Genomic DNA, 18,180 nt, shown 5'->3' with positions numbered 1-18,180 from the left:
TTTGGGCTGAAAAAGTCAATTATATTCTCCTAATTCATTTTGGAGTCACTTACGTTCACACTGTGTTGCTCTAGTGAGTTGTACAGTGATTTGCCTTAATAAGTTTTCTCAAAAATTTAGATATCCATATAATATGATGATGATTCGATTATAAAGTCTAAATCCTAATTTACTTCAGAGACTCATATGAATGTGCCCTGTGTGAGCAGTTCACATCTCCTTATTCATCACATACATGATTACTCACTGTATGATGTTAATTCTTGCTGCTCCTTCATTAACAGCTACATCTTTTGAACCCATTTGTCCAACAGGAGTAAATAATGTATATAATCTACACTGCAGAAATTTAGCCCTATGAATTTTTTGGAACCATTTTCCCAAGCCATTCCAATACAGAAATTTATGAATATTTATTGTTTTATATAGCAATAATTTGTCTTCCATTTAGATTAAATATAAATATTTTCCATACATATTTATATCATTTACATATGTCTTATTTGACAAGCAGCCCCTAATAAATGATTTATGAATGACTGAAGTGCTTCAAAATTTTATGGTGCAGATTTTCAATTATGTATACTGCATGTATGCCTGAAAGGGATACATATATCCTTGTGGAGCTAATTGTAACTGAACTTACTTTTTTTTTGCAGTGCAATAATAAACGTTTATTGTTTTAGATTCTGTCTTAGGTGGCTTGTTAAGCAGCAATAGCTAACTGATACAAAACCCAACACTATATGAACTTATTTTAAATTGCATATACCTTCTCCATGAGATGGCTTTCCTAATAATCATTTCATATAACAATAAAATATATTCTAAAGTTCTAATAGTAGCATTCAATTAGTAAAATCCTAATTGATTTAACATGATGAAAGACTAAATCTATTTGCAGTGTTTATTTTTTTTTTTAACCCATAGCCATTGTTATTGAAACCATCAATATAGAAGGAAGGGCAGCTTTCCTAAGTTTAGTTACAAAACATGATAGTTTTTAGTTCTCCTACCTTTAATGTTAATTCAAACACATTATAACAATAATATTGAAAATATATTTACAAAGATCAACCAAATTGGATTTGGGCCACGAGGCAAAAATATTATTGAATAATTCATCAAAGGTATATAAGCATTCTGAAGCATTTGGGGAGATCTGTGCATCACACTTATTTGAATGGCCAGTGCTCTAAGTTAGAAGACCCTCAAGACAGAGTTGCTTATGAGAGTAATTTCTGTAACAGCTCAGAGAAGTACTTCATCGTTAAGCACTATCATTGTAATGAAATGCTTACTGACTTTAGGACAGATGTGGCATGGCTAGAAAGTAACAAAATTGGATTAATTCTACATGATTTGAAAACATCTGCTTTAAAGTGAGAAATCATGGAAATGTGAAATTAATTGACTACCTATGTTTCAGGCCTGTACAACAAAAGTTTAATTGTTTTAAAATAAGTAGATTAAGTTCACAAATTATGGTTCTTTATCTGTATGCATATGTGTGCTGTGCGTGTACTATATTCAGCTGTATTTTAACCAAGTGCTCTTGCTAACGTTTTATCTTATTTGCATGCATCTGCACAGTGCCCAGTGCTGCACTGTAGACAGACAGGCAAGCTTAATAGCAGTGAGTTCAACCTCTCTGAACTGAGCTGATTCAATTCAATTTTAATATGTATCTACTGAATATCTACTATGATATTAGCACCAGATTGCATGTTATACAGGAAAAAAAAATGTTTAAAAAGCATATGTATCACAATTTAAAACAGGGATCTTGAAACACCAATGGGGATATGAAAATACTCAGATAAAAAGCTATCAAAACAACAAATTAGTATTACTATAAAGGGCTAAAAAGTGAGATGAGAGCTGGAAGTAGCCAGAGATTTAACACATCTTTCTGATGTTCTGCGAAGTATTTGATTCTTCCAGAATAGATTGCTTCAGGACATATAAATGCAAACAATTATCCTCCTTCTGTTAGTCACCTTGCCCTGGAGACACTGATTCACTAGAGGGTATATATCCATGATTAAACCTGAGAGCCAATCCCTTTCTTCTCATCAAAGAACATTCATTTCAAATCCGACACGCAGAGCAGTATGACAGTGTTCTGACTACTTAAGTCATGACATAGGAACAGATTCACCCTCGTGTTTATTGTAACTGACTCCTATGAGATCTTTGGACATCACTGTTGGCAGAGTGCTGTGCCCAGTGGTCAGCTGCTTCCATTCCCTCATCACCTCCTATGGTCTCTGACATAAAAAGAAAGTGATTTTCAAAGTAAAGGAAAATAGAGAAGACACTGAAAAGAACGTGCCATGCCCTTCTAGACATCAGTTTCAAAGTAAATAAACACTTGACAGCTGATTGCTGTCATGTGAGTGGAAGTCTTTATTGCCAATTAAGGAGTGAGGCGTATAGGGGAATGTGTGCTTTAACAGGATGTCTTTGCACTTTTCTCAGAGCCAGATAACAGTGAATGGAAACTCTGGAGGCACTGTGAGTCCAATGAGTTACTATCAAAGGCCGTTTTCCCCTTCTGCTTACTCGCTACCAGGCTCACTCAATTCAAGCATGATCATGCAGCATGGCCGGTCACTTGGTAAGTCATCTGATTTTCATGACAATTTAAATATAGCAGGTACAAACCACATGAGAAATTTATAAAGCATCCAAATAATTTTTGGAAAAGGAAGAAGAAATATGCAACACTGCATTTTTTTAATGAGCCTATCCTAGGGGAGGAATTAAAGGCAGAGGATTCAACACTGGAGAAAATAGACACCCAGCTATTCCAAGACAATGACTGCATCTATGTCTGTGTGTGGAGAAGGCTATTAGATATTTGGGGTGATGGCGTAGAAAGACAGAGATGGCCATTTAGGGAGAAGCGAGTGCACATACAGCAGGAGAACTTTCCATGAGGGATAGATACCATCTGTGTTTGAGACAGCCCTTTCTTTCATGGAAAAGCTTTCATTATAGAACTGTTTAGCAATTAAAACAGCCTAACAAGGGGACAGGCGCCTCACAGAGTAGTAAACTGCTGTTGGAACCGAGACCAGAAGACCATCAGACGGGGGTGTGAGTTCCTTTAAATGATTCCAGAATTTTATAGGAAGTTATTTCTAAATCTTTGGGGAATTAAGTCAAAGATAGAGCTCTCCTCCAGAAAAAGAAATGAACATTAGAACAGCCACATAAATATTAAGACATAATTTCATGGGGCTAATGAACTCTTTAGAGCCTCCTGGAAAAGAAGCTGTGCTATGTAATTCTAGAAACATTTTTATGCAGCAAACTATGTTAGGACAACTTAGAAGATAATGTAATAAGTATTTCTTGGCTTTTAAAAGGGTAAAGAAAAAACCCCAAACATTGGGAAACTGACCGAATCAAACCATCATCTGAATTGAAGCTGAAAAAGGTTTCATGCTTAGCAACCGGAAAGCCTCCAGGACAGCTGGAAACAGGGAACCCGGCAGAGGGCCATGTGACTTCAACCTACCTCTCAGAAAAGCAGGAGACCAATCCTCTGGACACCACCAAGCAGCAAAGAGAAAGGAACTAGACAGGGCTTTAACTCCCATGTCTTCATTGACAGTAGACAGCATCTTCTCACCCCTGACACTGTATTGAAAGAAAATGAGGGTATTAATTTACCCAGGAACACCCAGCCTATGGATTATGCAACTCAAACTTTTGTGGCCAACAAAAGCTCTCTAATTATAAGACTTACATGGAGCCATGAGACTCATTAAGCAGAAGTCTAAATATACTTGCTCATTCTCTAAGGCTGCTCCTGGGATCATCTGTGAATCTTATAATGATGTCCTTTTAGAGTATAAGAAAGTAGAATGTCTTTGTGCCAAAACACTGCCCTTATATAAGCAATCTGTGGTGTAGTATTATAATAGGAGTCTGTTATATTTAGATTCTTTATGGAGCTATGCATGAACACATATCTATAGTAAAATTCTACAAATTACTCTTGCCATAATATTTTCCCAAATAATTATTATCAAAATTAGACTCTCCTCTTTATCTTTCTTAATGAACACAGTTTTGTCCCTCCCACTCCAACAAATAAAATATATAAATACTTGATAATGGACAGATTTTTATATTAGAACATATCAATGGGTCGATTTTACATATAAACTATACTACACAGAAAAAAATTCTGTAGATAAATATTGAACAAATTCTGCCTAGAGGAACTATTCTGCCCTAAAGGAACTTTATACAGTTGAGGACAAAAAGATTGAAAATGAGAGTTAGTAACCATATAAGAGCACAATAAAATAAAAGGCTAACTTGTATTATGTAAGCTATTAGTTCATAGAATCTTAGGAATCACATATTAAGACAGAGTTAACACCGATGGTGATTGCAGCCATGAAATTAAAAGGTGCTTACTCCTTGGAAGAAAAGTTATGACCAACCTAGATAGCATATTCAAAAGCAGAGACATTACTTTACCAACAAAGGTCTGTCTAGTCAAGGCTATGGTTTTTCCTGTGGTCATGTATGGATGCAAAAGTTGTACTGTGAAGAAAGCTGAGTGCTGAAGAATTGATGCTTTTGAACTGTGGTGTTGGAGAAGACTCTTGAGAGTCCCTGGGACTGCAAGGAGATCCAACCAGTCCATTCTAAAGGAGATCAGCCCTGGGTGTTCTTTGGAAGGAATGATGCTAGCTGAAACTCCAGTACTTTGGCCACTTCATGCGAAGAGTTGACTCATTGGAAAAGACTCTGATGCTGGGAGGGATTGGGGGCAGGAGGAAAAGGGGAAGACAGAGGATGAGATGGCTGGATGCCATCACTGACTCGATGGATGTGACTTTGAGTGAACTCCGGGAGATGGTGATGGACAGGGAGGCCTGGAGTGCTGAGATTCATGGGGTCACAAAGAGTCGGACACGACTGAGTGACTGAACTGAACACCGTTTAGACTGGGACTTTGCACATACTCAGTGCTCAAAAAATATTTGATAGAAATACTAGCATCGTGGTGTCCACTCAAATCCTTTCCATAATTAAATGCAAAATCAGAGTCAAGTATCACTTTGCATCTTAATTTGGAGTTGCTTGGGAAAGATATTACTTTTATATACAATAGCACATAATGCAGTTTTATTCTTAGCCTTATTTATCCTTCATCATGAATTGAAATGGACTGAAAAAGCCTTTCTGTTGCAAACTAAAACATAATCGGAGTATAGAAGTTATAAATGTTACAATGGATTTTAGTTTGAAGAGGTCTTATCTTTATTTATCCTTATAATGATGAGTCAATTTTTAAAAATATCTTATGAAGTTCTGCTACAAAACAGTCATATCTTTTTAGATTTTTTTTAGATCTGCTATATCTATATCTATACTTATATGTAATCAATGACTGCTACCCTGACATAAAGACTTCCTTATCCACATAAAAAAAAAAAAAAAAAAGACCCAAGTTACATGAGTAACAGACCTGCAAAACCATGGCTGAGAGTCATACTTGGTCAGCAAAATTTTGAAATTTACTGTAGAAAAACAGAAAGTATATCATCAATTGTACTAAATAAATGATAATAATGTATAAATACCCAGGTACTATAAGTGGAATATATAGTACACCTATGTCCTCTTTGTTTCTTACAAAAGTACACCAAAAGTTAACAAAGATGGCTTGAAAATAAGAATGTGATAAATCTCAGCCACACTGTATGCTTATGGCAACTTTCACATCCCAGGGGTGAGAAGTCATGGTTTTTGCTTCTTTAAAGTAAAAACAAAGCTATTCTGGCCATCATAGAGTCTTAGATAAAAATTAATACTAATAGCTTATGATCATTTCTTTAACCATATGCCTTAACATCCAAGTATACGTTTGGATGTGAAGATTTCCTGATGTGATTAGGAAGTCATCATCACTAGACCCACCAGAAAAATCTCAAAAGCACTTTCTTAACACAGTGGTGGCCACACGGCCACATGGTCTTTCAACAAATACTATTCTTCCCTTAACCCCTGTCACTGAATGATGAAGATCTTGTTTTCAGAGGTCCGAACAGTATATACCTACATGTTAACAAAGAGTGGCTCAAATTTAAGATAAAGGAGTTAAAAGAAATAGTGATGGAAATACACTCTGTATTTATTTATAGATATAATACGGAGCTTCCCTGGTAGCTCAGCTGGTAAAGAACTGCCTGCAATGCAGGAGACCTCAGTTCTATTCCTGGGTCAGGAAGATCCCCTGGAGAAGGGATAGGGTACCCATTCCAGAATTCTTGGGCTTCCCTGGTGGCTCAGATGGTAAAGAATCTGCCTGCAAAGCAGGAGACCTGGGTTCGATCCCTGAGTTGGGAAGATCCCCTGGAGGAATGCATGGCAACCCACTCTGGTATTCTTGCCTGAAGAATCCTCATGGACAAAGGAGCCTGGTTCAATATATACCTACATGTTAAAAATGAGTGACTCAAATTTAAGATAAATGAGCTAGAAGATATACTGATGCAAATACACTCTATATTTATTTATAAATGTAGTATTACATGTGTGTTATTGGCTCAGTCATGCCTGACTCTTTGCAAGCCCATGGACTGTAGCCCACCAGCCTCCTCTAGCCATGGGATTTTCCAGGCAAGAATAATGTAGTGAATTGCCATTCTCTTCTCCAGGGGATTTCCCTACCCAAAGATCAAACCTGGGCCTCCTGCATTACAGGCAGGTTCTTTACTGTCTGAGCCACCAGGGAAGCACATAGTATTACATATTTATGCATAATTAATCACATATAACTATGTAATTACAGATAATTATAATATACTGTATTATAGTAGGCATGAATATGAGGCTTCATTACTCTGATTCCCTGTGCATCAACTATATTTCACATCTTCTCTGCAGATTCCTCGGAGGCATACCCCCAGCATGCTCAGTCTCTGGACGGCAGCGTGGGCAGCTCGGTACCACTGTACAGGTCCTCCGAGGAGGAAAAGAGAGTGACAGTCATCAAGGCACCCCACTACCCAGGGATCGGGCCAGTGGATGAATCCGGAATCCCCACGGCAATCAGAACGGTAGGAAATGCCAGTGCCCGCTTTGCTCCGGGGCTGTGCAAATCTCCACAAAGGATGGATTGTCGGTGGCTTTGTGCATTCCTACACTCTTATATAATGAGGATTGCCCTCTGTGCCATCTGAGTTCTCATGAATATTATGCTGTGTGCAGCAGAGAAAAGGAACTGTCCATTGAAGATAATGGCCCAATCTGTTTCTCTATTTCAATTTAAAAAGCACGAAAATTGTGATTCTGTGAGATGATAGAAGTAAGCTTTGTTTGCCTTCACCTTTTACCAAGGAGTGTTAAGGCAACAGAGAGAGAAGAGAGAAGGGAGAATTAAATGTGAATTCTTTGGCTACACTGAATTCCCACGTGCACAGCAAATAAGCCAGTGATTTGTGTCTGGAGATGGATGTGCCTTACTGCCAGGAGATTGGGAGCCCTGGATTGGGAGTTGAGAAGCCTGATGATTGGAGGGAAGGGAGTTCATGTCAGAGAAAGGAAAAGCTGTCCGAGGAAAATACACATCACATTTGAGTGTCCCTCGTCGGCTGTGCCTGCCGAGAGCTCTCCGGGGCGATCAGTGGAAGTGTTTGGGTTGGGTTTTTTTTTTTTTCCTCCAGTCTGTAAACTCTGCCAGACCATTGCTCAGTGCGTCAGGGCAGCCCCTTCTGGCAAAGTTCAGCAGCGGCAGAGGCCGAGCTCGGGCAGGCAGCTGCTTGCTGAGCCAGTCCACTTGGAGAGGAGGTTTGTGCTAGCCTGCGGGGAAGAAGACCGGGCGCCAGGATGAGAGCCGCAGCACCTCTGCAGGTGAAACTGGGGGGCGGGGAGGGACCGCAGCGCCATCTGCATACACGGGTCCGCATACCTGGCTGGGAGGTTGCGGAGGGCTCCTGGTTTGGAATGCAAACCTGCCTGCTGGGCCAAAGACGAGAGTGCAGAGAGGAAAAGACGGGCATTAGATTAGAAAAAGATCTGGGGCAATTGGAATCTGCTCAAAATGAACGAGAGAGTGAGGGTGGGTGAGGTTCTTCTCTTCTTGAATTTGCATTTATTATATGGATCCCACGATCTGAGAGAAGAGTTAAAAAGTGATTATTCCAAGCATCTGTATTAGAAAGGGAAGCCAGAAGGTAAGTCTGTAGAGTCATTGCTAGGGCTTTAGACTCATGAGATTCTGGGAATGTTGAATGTGGCTAATTATAAAGACCTAAAAAAATCTATGTTGGCACCAATGGTTGTCATATTTAAGTGACAGGAAAAGTTTGCGATCGGACAAACACTTTTAATCTTACAGTGACTGCATGTTTCTGGTGGTGGCGCTTCCTTGTATATTTCTTTTTTAAGGTTTCCCAAATACTTTAATTAGAATGTTTTTCCCCTAATAGAGTAGGGATACAGTGTCAGACTGGTACAGTGTCACTGGTTTTGTTAAATTGACCCTTGAAACATAATAGTTACACAAATTAGAGATTCCTGATTCTGCACAGTTATATAGACTCTCTTATTTTATCTGAGACCTCTAGGTGTGTTTTTAAGTCAGTACACTGCAAAGTTAGAACTGTTTTTATCCATTAGATATAATTTTCTTAAATAACAAGGCCTTGCTTTTCACATTTTAAAAGGAAAAAACCGAGATGTTAGAGATGGTTAATGAAAAGTCAAAAAATATTAAAAATCTTATATTGTGTTTTATCTACTGCCAAATGGAAAGCATGTTTAGATATGCATAAACAAACGCATATACTAGACATTCAATGCAAGCTTCCCTTCTATAAAACAGAAAATAAAATATAAGCAACTCAGAAGTTCCTTATAAGGAACCAGCATTTTTATGTACAGCCAGGCTCCTCTGTAGACGTTTCAAAGTTTACAAAAAAGGTACAGGTCTGAAGACTCATTCACATTTCTTATTTGTCAGCCCCGCACAGCACATCCCCAAGTATAGCTGTGTTTATAAATGTGGAGTCAGGCCATCTCGGAGCCACAGCAGGCCAAGAATCTCCAAGGCTGTTTTCCCTTCTCATCCGCATAGAAAGCAATGATTATCTGACTTACATTACTTCACATGGGCTTTCTGCTCAGGGTGCACACCAAAGGCAGTGCTGTGTCAGTGTACCATTTTATAGTCTCACGGTCTCAGTTAGACAGTTTAGACTGTAGGCTCATTTTAGACATATTCTAGGTATGCTGCTGCTGCTGCTGCTGCTAAGTCGCTTCAGTCGTGTCCGACTCTGTGCGACCCCATAGACGGCAGCCCACCAGGCTCCCCCACCCCTGGGATTCTCCAGGCAAGAACACTGGAGTGGGTTGCCATTGCCTTCTCCAAGGTGTTGTGCTAGGTCCCTTTATACACATTGTCTCTCTCGATTTCCATAGACCAAGGACACAGAATTTTGTAAAGTCACCTAGAAACTCTAGAAAGCCAAGAGTTAAACAAACGCACCTTTGAGCTATTTGCAGGAAGGGGAGCAGCTCCCCAGACTGCCCTCTCTCATGTGACCTGGGACGTCTGTGCCAGCCTTTTACTGCCATCCTTAACGACAACAACAAAACCCGCTGGGGTCCAGCTCCCACGAGACTGTGTAATTAAGGCCAACTAGTTAAGTGAAATACAAGATTCTTTTCTTCTACCTCAAATATAACACCAGTAGAGCCTTTTCAAAGCTGGAAAGGGGCAAAAACAGAACAGAACAATGAACACTGGTGGGTAGAAAATACGTGTCTTTCCCCTTTTTGGAAATCTCTGCCTGATAAATCAATGTAGAATTCTGATGTTTTGTAAACTAGAGGAATATAAATTTTCAGGTTTATTCAGCCAAGTTAGAGAAAACAACCAAAGAGTGATTTACTAATAGCTACTGTCAATGCAAAACCATTTTGAAGAACACATAAGACAGTAAACTTTTCAAATTCAAGTAGACTTCTGTTTACTTAATCTCACCATTTGCTGTAACAACCTACATGAGGACATATATAAAAGGAACTTTAAATGCTTAGAGGACTTCTTTGAGAAAGAGATGGAGAGGTTAAGTGTTCCCATTTACCAGGTTCATATTCCTCTTTGTCAACCAACTTGGGCATTTCCTGGTATCTCAGTGCTCACCATATAAAGCTAGCAGATGGCACAACGAAGATCCTGCCTGATATGTGCCCTCTAGCAAGTGAAGGGAAAAAAAAAATCCCGTCTGTCAGGATACCTTGCCATATACAGTGATATAACTCACTTATTCAGCTTCCCCATTGCCATCGGTGGTGTTCAGGTATGGCTGGGAAACATGTTTACACAGTGTTATTTCTTATTTTTTATTGCTAAAGACTACAGAGGAATCAAAGCTTAATAAAAAAAAAAGAAATCCATCTTTTATGAAACTAAATGTCCCTTAAAAATACAAGTTCAGCTACTTTGTTTAAACAAGCAAATAACAGCTAGACTTTGCTTTGTCACTTCCTCCCCCACCAGCTCCCACCATTTGAGTATAAGTCCACCCAATATTTCCACTGTAAAAAGAGGCTAAAATGAATGAAGAAGCGATTTCCAACAAAGTCAGGTAGCCCTTGATGGTACTCTATTTGTCGTGATTATCAGAATCAGATATTCTTAGCAAAAGAAATTTAGATATAGGACAAACTCTCAGTTTCCAGAAGAAAAACACAATGTCCACACTGGAGAGAAAAATCAGGATACAAAATGTACACCAAAGCTCAGTGTAACAAACACATGATTACTTTTATGGCTGTCCTAACAGAATATTTTGTATGAAGAGAACCATCTAAAAAAATGGTATATTTAGTTACTATAGACAGAACAGTCATGTTTCTTACCGGAATAACCCTGGAAGAGCTGAGGTGAACAGCTTGCCAAGCAAAATCTTGATTATGATTATAAGGCATATGCACCCATTTACAGGTATACTATTAGGCAGACTTCCATCCAAAAACCTAGGTCATCCATTCTTTTATTCTGTAAATATTTGAGATTTTCTACTATTATGGCTTATGGAACATTTCTTATATTCTAGCCACTGTTTTAGATCTTTTTGCATACACTGTCTCTTTTATTTTCCATAACAATTCTATGATGTGGATATAATTATTTCATCTTAGAGAAAACTGAGGCTCTAAAAGGTTACCTCACTCGCCCAAATTCACATTGCTGGGAAATATTAAACAGTAATTAAAGGAACCAAGAATTGAATCTAGGTTGATCTGACATTAATCTCAGCTTTCCAATGTAGCCTACTGTTTACATTATGTCAAAAGCAGAGTGGATAAGAAGCTTCTGCTTTTAAGGAACTTGCAGTTTAGCACAGCAAATTCTGCCAACATTTTATTATTATGTTAAAGGAGTTTTGAAGCAATAGCTAAATTTTTGGACTTGCTCCAGGACACTAAATTATTTACTATATTCAGTATTTTATTAACTTACACTAGTAAATATCAAATTTTTATTTCTCTAATTCTAAGCCAATGATCAGAATACAGTTTGCATCCAAAATATTGCCCAGTTAATTTTAAAAATAATGTATTGAATAGTATACTAACAAGTTTTTATGGATAATGATAATTATCACCAAAAGGAGTGCAACAAAAAACTATAACTATGAACTATAATTACAAAACTATAGCTTTGATTCAACTTGTTGTTGTTCAGTCACTAAGTTGGGTCCAACTCTTTGTAACCCTGTGAACTGCAGCACACCAGGCTTTCCTGTCCTTCACTGTCTCTCAGAATTTGCTCAGTTTAGCTAATTTTATATAAATAAGCTTGTGGAAATATCAACTACCCAGGCTTGGGCACAACTGTGATCTGGAAAAAAACCATAGCATATAATATTCCAGCTCATCCTAAACTCAAACAAGGGGTAATATGCTTACAAACTGTGGGTCGGTTCAGTTCAGTCACTCAGTCGTGTCCGACTCTTTGCGACCCCATGAGTCGCAGCACGCCAGGCCTCCCTGTCCATCACCAACTCCCGGAGTCCACCCAAACCCATGTCCATTGAGTCAGTGATGCCATCCAACCATCTCATCCTCTGTTGTTCCCTTTTCTCCTGCACTCAATCTTTCCCAGCATCAGGGTCTTTTCCAGTGAGTCAGCTCTTCACATGAGGTGGCCAAAGTATTGGAGTTTCAGCTTCAACATCAGTCCTTCCAATGAACACCCAGGACTGATCTCCTTTAGGATGGACTGGTTGGATCTCCTTGCAGTCCAAGGGACTCTCAAGAATCTTCTCCAACACCACAGTTCAAAAGCATCATTTCTTCAGCACTCTGCTTTCTTTATGGTCCAACTCTCACATCCATACATGACCACAGGAAAAACCATAGCCTTGACTAGACAGACCTTTGTTGGCAAAGTAATGTCTCTGCTTTTTAATATGCTGTCTAGTGATATCAGCTTATTGACCAGAGATGTATTAATACATCCTTTGTTACCCAAACAGTATTGACCTGAGTGTTTCAATATTTACTTACATAACAAATCACCAGCCACAGGTGTTAGTTTCTACAAAAATCCCCTGGTCAGTAATGTGATACTGTCATCATGAAATAATAAAGAGAAAATTGTATTACAGAACCGAATCTGCTATGAAAAAGGATAAAATATAGAAAGCGGAACAACATCTATTTGTGACCAGTTTTGTAACTTTGGGACATTTTCTTTTACAGACCGTTGACAGACCGAAGGACTGGTACAAGACCATGTTTAAGCAAATCCACATGGTACACAAGCCGGGTATGTAGTTCTGTTTTCTGATCAGGTCTTTGTGGGTGGAAGAATAAGTACTCTTCTGTGCAGTTTTGTTTCACACAAAATGTCAAGACTCTAGCAAACTTCATGGCCCTCCCTTCTTTTCAACACTCCTCCTTACTCTTAGTGTTAAGTGTTAGTCACTCAGTCTTGTCCAATTCTTTGTGACCCCATTGACTGGAGCCTGCCATGTTCCTCTGTCTATGGAATTCTCCAGGCAAGAATACTGGAGTGGGTTACCATTTTCTTCTCCAGAGGATCTTCCCGACCTAGGGATCAAACCTGGGGTCTCCTGCATTGCAAGCAGATTCCTTACCGTCTGAGCCACCAGGGAAGCCCTTATTCTTAGATCACCCCTCAATTCCCAGACACCTGTGCTTCTTCTTCACCCCTGAGCTGCCAGAAAGCCTCTTAGAAGATGACCCTCAAGGAGTACCAGAGGTTCTGGCCTTATCCATTCATCCTTCCCTGTTCACAGTATAAACAAGCCTGGCTATTGTCTGCTTAAACAGACTCATGATTCCTCTGTCCTCACAGATCCAACCTGTGTCAAGAGAGTGGGCCATAGCTGAGTCTCACCAAGTTGATAAGAGATCTTTAAAGCACTTACTAAAGGAAATTCATGATCCAGAACAGGTGGAAAGGGGGGGAAAGGACTGACGTCCATATGCTGTGAAGTGGGCAGCAGAGCAAAGCTGTTACAGCCCAGAGAAGTCAATTTGCAGAGGGCCAGCAAAACAAACCAAAACGTAATATTTGAACATTTTAAACTGGCATTATGAACTAGGCAAACCGTGTTAGCTTTCTAACAGATCTGTTGTTTCCCTGAAGTTCTGCCATCTCAATAGGATGTGGTGACCGAATCTGTATTACCATAATATTTATGTTTCATTTTCTAGATGATGACACAGACATGTATAATACTCCTTATACATATAATGCAGGTAGGCTGGTTTCCTTGCTTGCCATGAATACACTGTGCCTTGCCATGCGTGGAAGAACTTCCCACTTTTTTTTTAACCACTCTGAGTGCACGATTTCAGTTTCTACAATTAGGAAGATGCTTTTGTGCATGTGTCTCTCTCTTTCTTTTCTCAGCATGTGTAACAAAAAAAAGTGGATCTTTTCTCATGCAAATGAGAACTAATACTATTTTATCGGCTTCTTCCCCACTGTTAGTTTATTCTCAGCTTCAGGAATGTTTAACCAAAATATGAAGGACAGCAGGGAAGAACCTACTGTAATAGGGGTACAAAGTAAGATAAAGGTCTCCTTTTATCAGTAAAGAATCCTTACAATTGCGTCAGATCTTTCAGATTACACTTCACTATAAAACAAGTCAAGCAAAGTATTTTGTGACCCTGTCCATGCTTTTGCTCCAAATGCAACCATTCATAGAAAGCTTTTTAAAAATCCCAGTTTGCCAGACCACTCTTCTGACTCAGTTGCCAGTGGTCATGATGGAACGGCTTCAGCCCTGGGCGTTTCCACTAGTGTTTCTGTGAGCTGGTGTCTTGGGAATGGCTGCAGGCTAGAATGAGGGGCCCCTAAAAAATGTTTCTGATTACAGCTGTCTTCTAAATATCACATCGGGGGATCCTGCACAGGGCCTCCAGTTACTTGCCAGTTCCGGGCTCAGGACTACAGCACAGTGTCTGTATTCCCCTCTTATAGCAGGCTTGGGGGCCTACGTCCCCTTTGGCAGCTGCGGCCTCCTCTCCCTGGGTCAGCCTGGCCCCTGAACTAGATGAGGTTGCCCTCTCTGTGACACTTGAAGGCCAGCACTTGGGCCTTTTTAACTGTTGAGGATTTTGCTACTAGCATCCAAGGACAAATAGAGAAAAAAAAAATACAAGCAGAACAAGCTCAACAAGCTGCAAGAATCTGGCTTTCAGCCCTCACTCCTCTAGATGATAACAGGCGACCGCCTAAGAGTCCCTCAACTTTTATATACTGGTCAGAGGTACTCCCAACTCCCCTCTTGGGTTTAGCCTGTTAAAATGCAAAACCCAAATGAGAAAATTTCAAAGATCTTATTGACTTTATATGACAATTCATGAATCAGGTGGCATTCAATCTAGCAGACAGAAAGGACCTCCTAGGAGCTGAACACAAGGAAAGAATTTAAATAGGCAGAGGGAAGCAGGAACAAGAAGTCATACCAAGGAGAAAAGCCAGCACGTTGCTAGAAGGTCACTCTCCTTGAGGGGAGGGTAGAGGTCTGTCAGGCAGAGTGTCTAACTCATGCTGACCAGGCAATTTCTGATGGACTGGTTTAAGATTCTGTTTCTGGGAGAGTCAAAACTGTAACTAAGTTAAGTCTCGGTTTCATGACGTGGGGCTTAGCATGAGTGACTCCATTTTGGGTCTGTTTTGTTCTTAAAAAGCACTGTGGAACTGAAGCAAAACAAAGTGTAGAGACTGTATCTTATTTGTCATAGCCAATGTGCATGGGCTTCCAAGAGAAGCAGAGGAGTGAAATTAGTAATAGCTCAAAAGACTGAGGTGGCAGGAAATTCAGAATTTTTATAATTATTTTTCATACTGAGGTTTGCATCCATGAATAATTAACAAATTGAACAGCAGTTACCTATCAACTCACAGAGCCCTTTAGAGAGCTTTACCATTTAATCCGTAGACAAAGCAACTCTAGTCAGTCTCTTCCCCTTTTACTAACCTTGTATGGTGCTGTTCTATGCTTTGCACTTTCTGCCTCTTTTTTTCCTCTGCTATCTCCACAACCTCTTCCCCTACCAGCCCAAACCGATCCTTCAGGGCTCACTCTAGTGCCCTAGGTTTTTTATATCTTCTCCAACTATCAACCATCTTCTAAAATCTTAATTCCTAATATAAGTTTCCGCATGTGGCCTTTATCATATGTAACCAATTATTTTCAATCATAATTCTAATCATGTCTCTTTTCCAGAGATGTACTATGAGCTTATTGAGGGTTTAAGTTTCCTTATGCCTTGCACAGCATGTAGATAACTTGCTCAATATTTTATATGATTGTAATTAACATGTCAATTACTATATACAAATCAAAGCTTCTAAAGTAACAGAAGATAATTGGAAACGTGTTATTAGTTTACATTATCCTGGAGCAAATTTGCTAAGTATCTGTAAGTCTGTTTCTAGTACCAGTCTGAATTATTACTAATTCCATAATAATTGATGAGGATTCACTGTAACCAATGCTTGTGCCTATAGTACATTAATGAATTAATAATGATTAATAGTATTAATCAAGAGCATATCATTCAATGCATGCATTATGAGTATGTTTACCGATAATAATCTTGGTAAAATCATGGGATATTTTGTAAATAAATAGAAGAATTTTTATTTATTACAAATAGTTTAATGCACTTTAAAAGCGTTACTTGTCTCTGTTCTTTTCTTGTTCTGCCGTGCTGTGCTTCCCAACAGGCCTATACAACTCGCCCTACAGTACCCAGTCACATCCTGCTGCCAAGACCCAGACCTACAGACCGCTCTCCAAGAGCCACTCAGACAACGGCACCAATGCGTTTAAGGATGCTTCGTCCCCCGTCCCTCCCCCGCCCATTCCTCCTCCGGTTCCACCATTTCGAGCAAGAGATCGGTCTTCAACAGAAAAGTAAGGCTTTCCCCCTCAAAGTGCCCAACAGTGAGTTTAGGATAAAACTAATTCCACACGGCATTCAGCAGAAGAATCGGTGCTTACCTTACGAGATAGTTTGTGTATAACCTTCTACATATCATCTTATTAATCAGTAAAGGTGCCATGGTGACCTCCTCTATCAAGAGTGCAGCAAACACTTGCCTCATAATATCCTAGTCACCTTAGTTAGACTTGAAGTAACTGAGCGCCATCTCCACTCTTTGATCAATAAATGCATATGACAAACAGAAATAATGGACACCCACTCCCTTTGGCATAGCAGGTCAGAGACTATGCAGTTAAATTTCAGGTTCCCCAAACTGTTAGGACTATTAATGATTTAAAATTTCCCCTCTGATATCCAAAAGTACAGAAAAGGTTATTCATAAGTAAGGCATTAGTTAACAGGTGTCCACCTATGACTCATTTCTACACACTAATTTTAATTTCCCCACTGAAATAATTTATAGAAACTATTCAAACAAAAATAAAAATTTATAAACACACTTTTATTGTGCCATTTTTATTAGGATGATGACTAATAGCCCTACTTATAGGTAACCTTCATTGAGACCTCACTACGAGCACTCATCTAAGTACTTTTCCTGTATAATATCACTTAATTCTGAACACAACCCAATGAGACATGCTCTATTTTAAACCTATTTTAGAGAGGAAAAAAACTGTAGTTTCAAAAATCAAAGTAAGTTGCTCAACTCATGCAGCTAGTATGTCCAAGCCAGACTCACACTTGGCTCTGACTAAAGTCACAGCTCATTCCATACTAGCAATAATAAATAAAAATGTAATGATTATTTAGTATTAATGTGGTTATTAAGCATCCATCTAACTGACCCATTCCAGAAATTATATTCAACACCCTGCTGTACCATGAAGAGTAACTGACGATCAAATAGGTTACAAGACAGCACAAAGACAAGATATACATTATATGTGAAGAGATTCGACTTTAATGCCATCTCTTCATGATTATTATATGTTTACAGGTATGATATCTTAAATTTGAGAAATAATAGTCTAGACACAAAACAGTATCTCTACCATAAAGAACCAAGATTAACTCAGACTTAAATGTATTATTTGTCCTATATGTCTAATAAAAATTAATCTTTCCTTAAGAAACATGGTAATCCCTTAACATTTTCTAGAATGCTTTCTTCTCTGCCGAATAGTGCTCATCAATTTACTAGAAAGCCAGGACCTGCTTTCCCCTAGCTCTCCTGTCTTGAAGAATATGAGTGTCTCCAACCTCGCACAGAGTCAGAATTTCATCCTGTTCCATGGGCCAGAACTGCCCCCATCTATAGGCAGAAAATTCTTCTTTCTCAAAAGTGATCCTCCCAAAGGAAGCCTTCTTCAGCCTCAGCTACCTAGAAGAGTTTTACTTTTGAAGTCCCTCTTTGACTGCCTCTTGAAGGATGTTAGTTCAGGAAAAAGAGCTGACTCCAAGGTCTCCTATGCACAGAATAGATGCCAGGCTCTGGTTTCTCAAGGGTAAAACCATGGAGGGTCTAGCCTGTCACACAATTTGCTCCTACGGACAGCAACCCAAGTGAAACTTTTGCACTTTTTGCAGACAAACTACGATGCCATTTGCAAGATAAACAAGATCAAACACGACGTGTACATTACTCCCTGTCACTTCAGATCAAGGACGCCAGGTCACAGAGTGATGGGATAAACTCAC

At 39.2% G+C, this 18,180-nt stretch overlaps 1 protein-coding gene across 43 annotated transcripts in view; it reads left to right on the top strand.

The window, feature by feature from the left end:
• Positions 1-18,180, top strand: part of SORBS2 (sorbin and SH3 domain containing 2) — a 326,123-nt gene that overhangs the window by 245,474 nt on the left and 62,469 nt on the right. For 37 of the 43 annotated variants that reach the window (XM_027529620.1, XM_027529616.1, XM_027529623.1 and 34 more), the window contains 5 exons: positions 2,482-2,620; positions 6,919-7,091; positions 12,748-12,814; positions 13,729-13,773; positions 16,259-16,448. In XM_027529620.1, the coding sequence (XP_027385421.1) occupies positions 2,482-2,620; positions 6,919-7,091; positions 12,748-12,814; positions 13,729-13,773; positions 16,259-16,448 (614 nt within the window). Of the gene's footprint in view, positions 1-2,481; positions 2,621-6,918; positions 7,092-7,196; positions 7,885-12,747; positions 12,815-13,728; positions 13,774-16,258; positions 16,449-18,180 lie in introns of those variants that run through there. The other 6 variants (XM_027529644.1, XM_027529661.1, XM_027529645.1 and 3 more) reach the window with 5 other exon arrangements.

Source organism: Bos indicus x Bos taurus, chromosome 27, assembly GCF_003369695.1.
Source record: "Bos indicus x Bos taurus breed Angus x Brahman F1 hybrid chromosome 27, Bos_hybrid_MaternalHap_v2.0, whole genome shotgun sequence".
NCBI classification, from domain to species: Eukaryota; Metazoa; Chordata; class Mammalia; order Artiodactyla; family Bovidae; genus Bos; species Bos indicus x Bos taurus.
The sequence above is the reverse complement of the archived record's forward strand: the minus strand, read 5'-3'. Positions and strand labels throughout refer to the sequence as shown.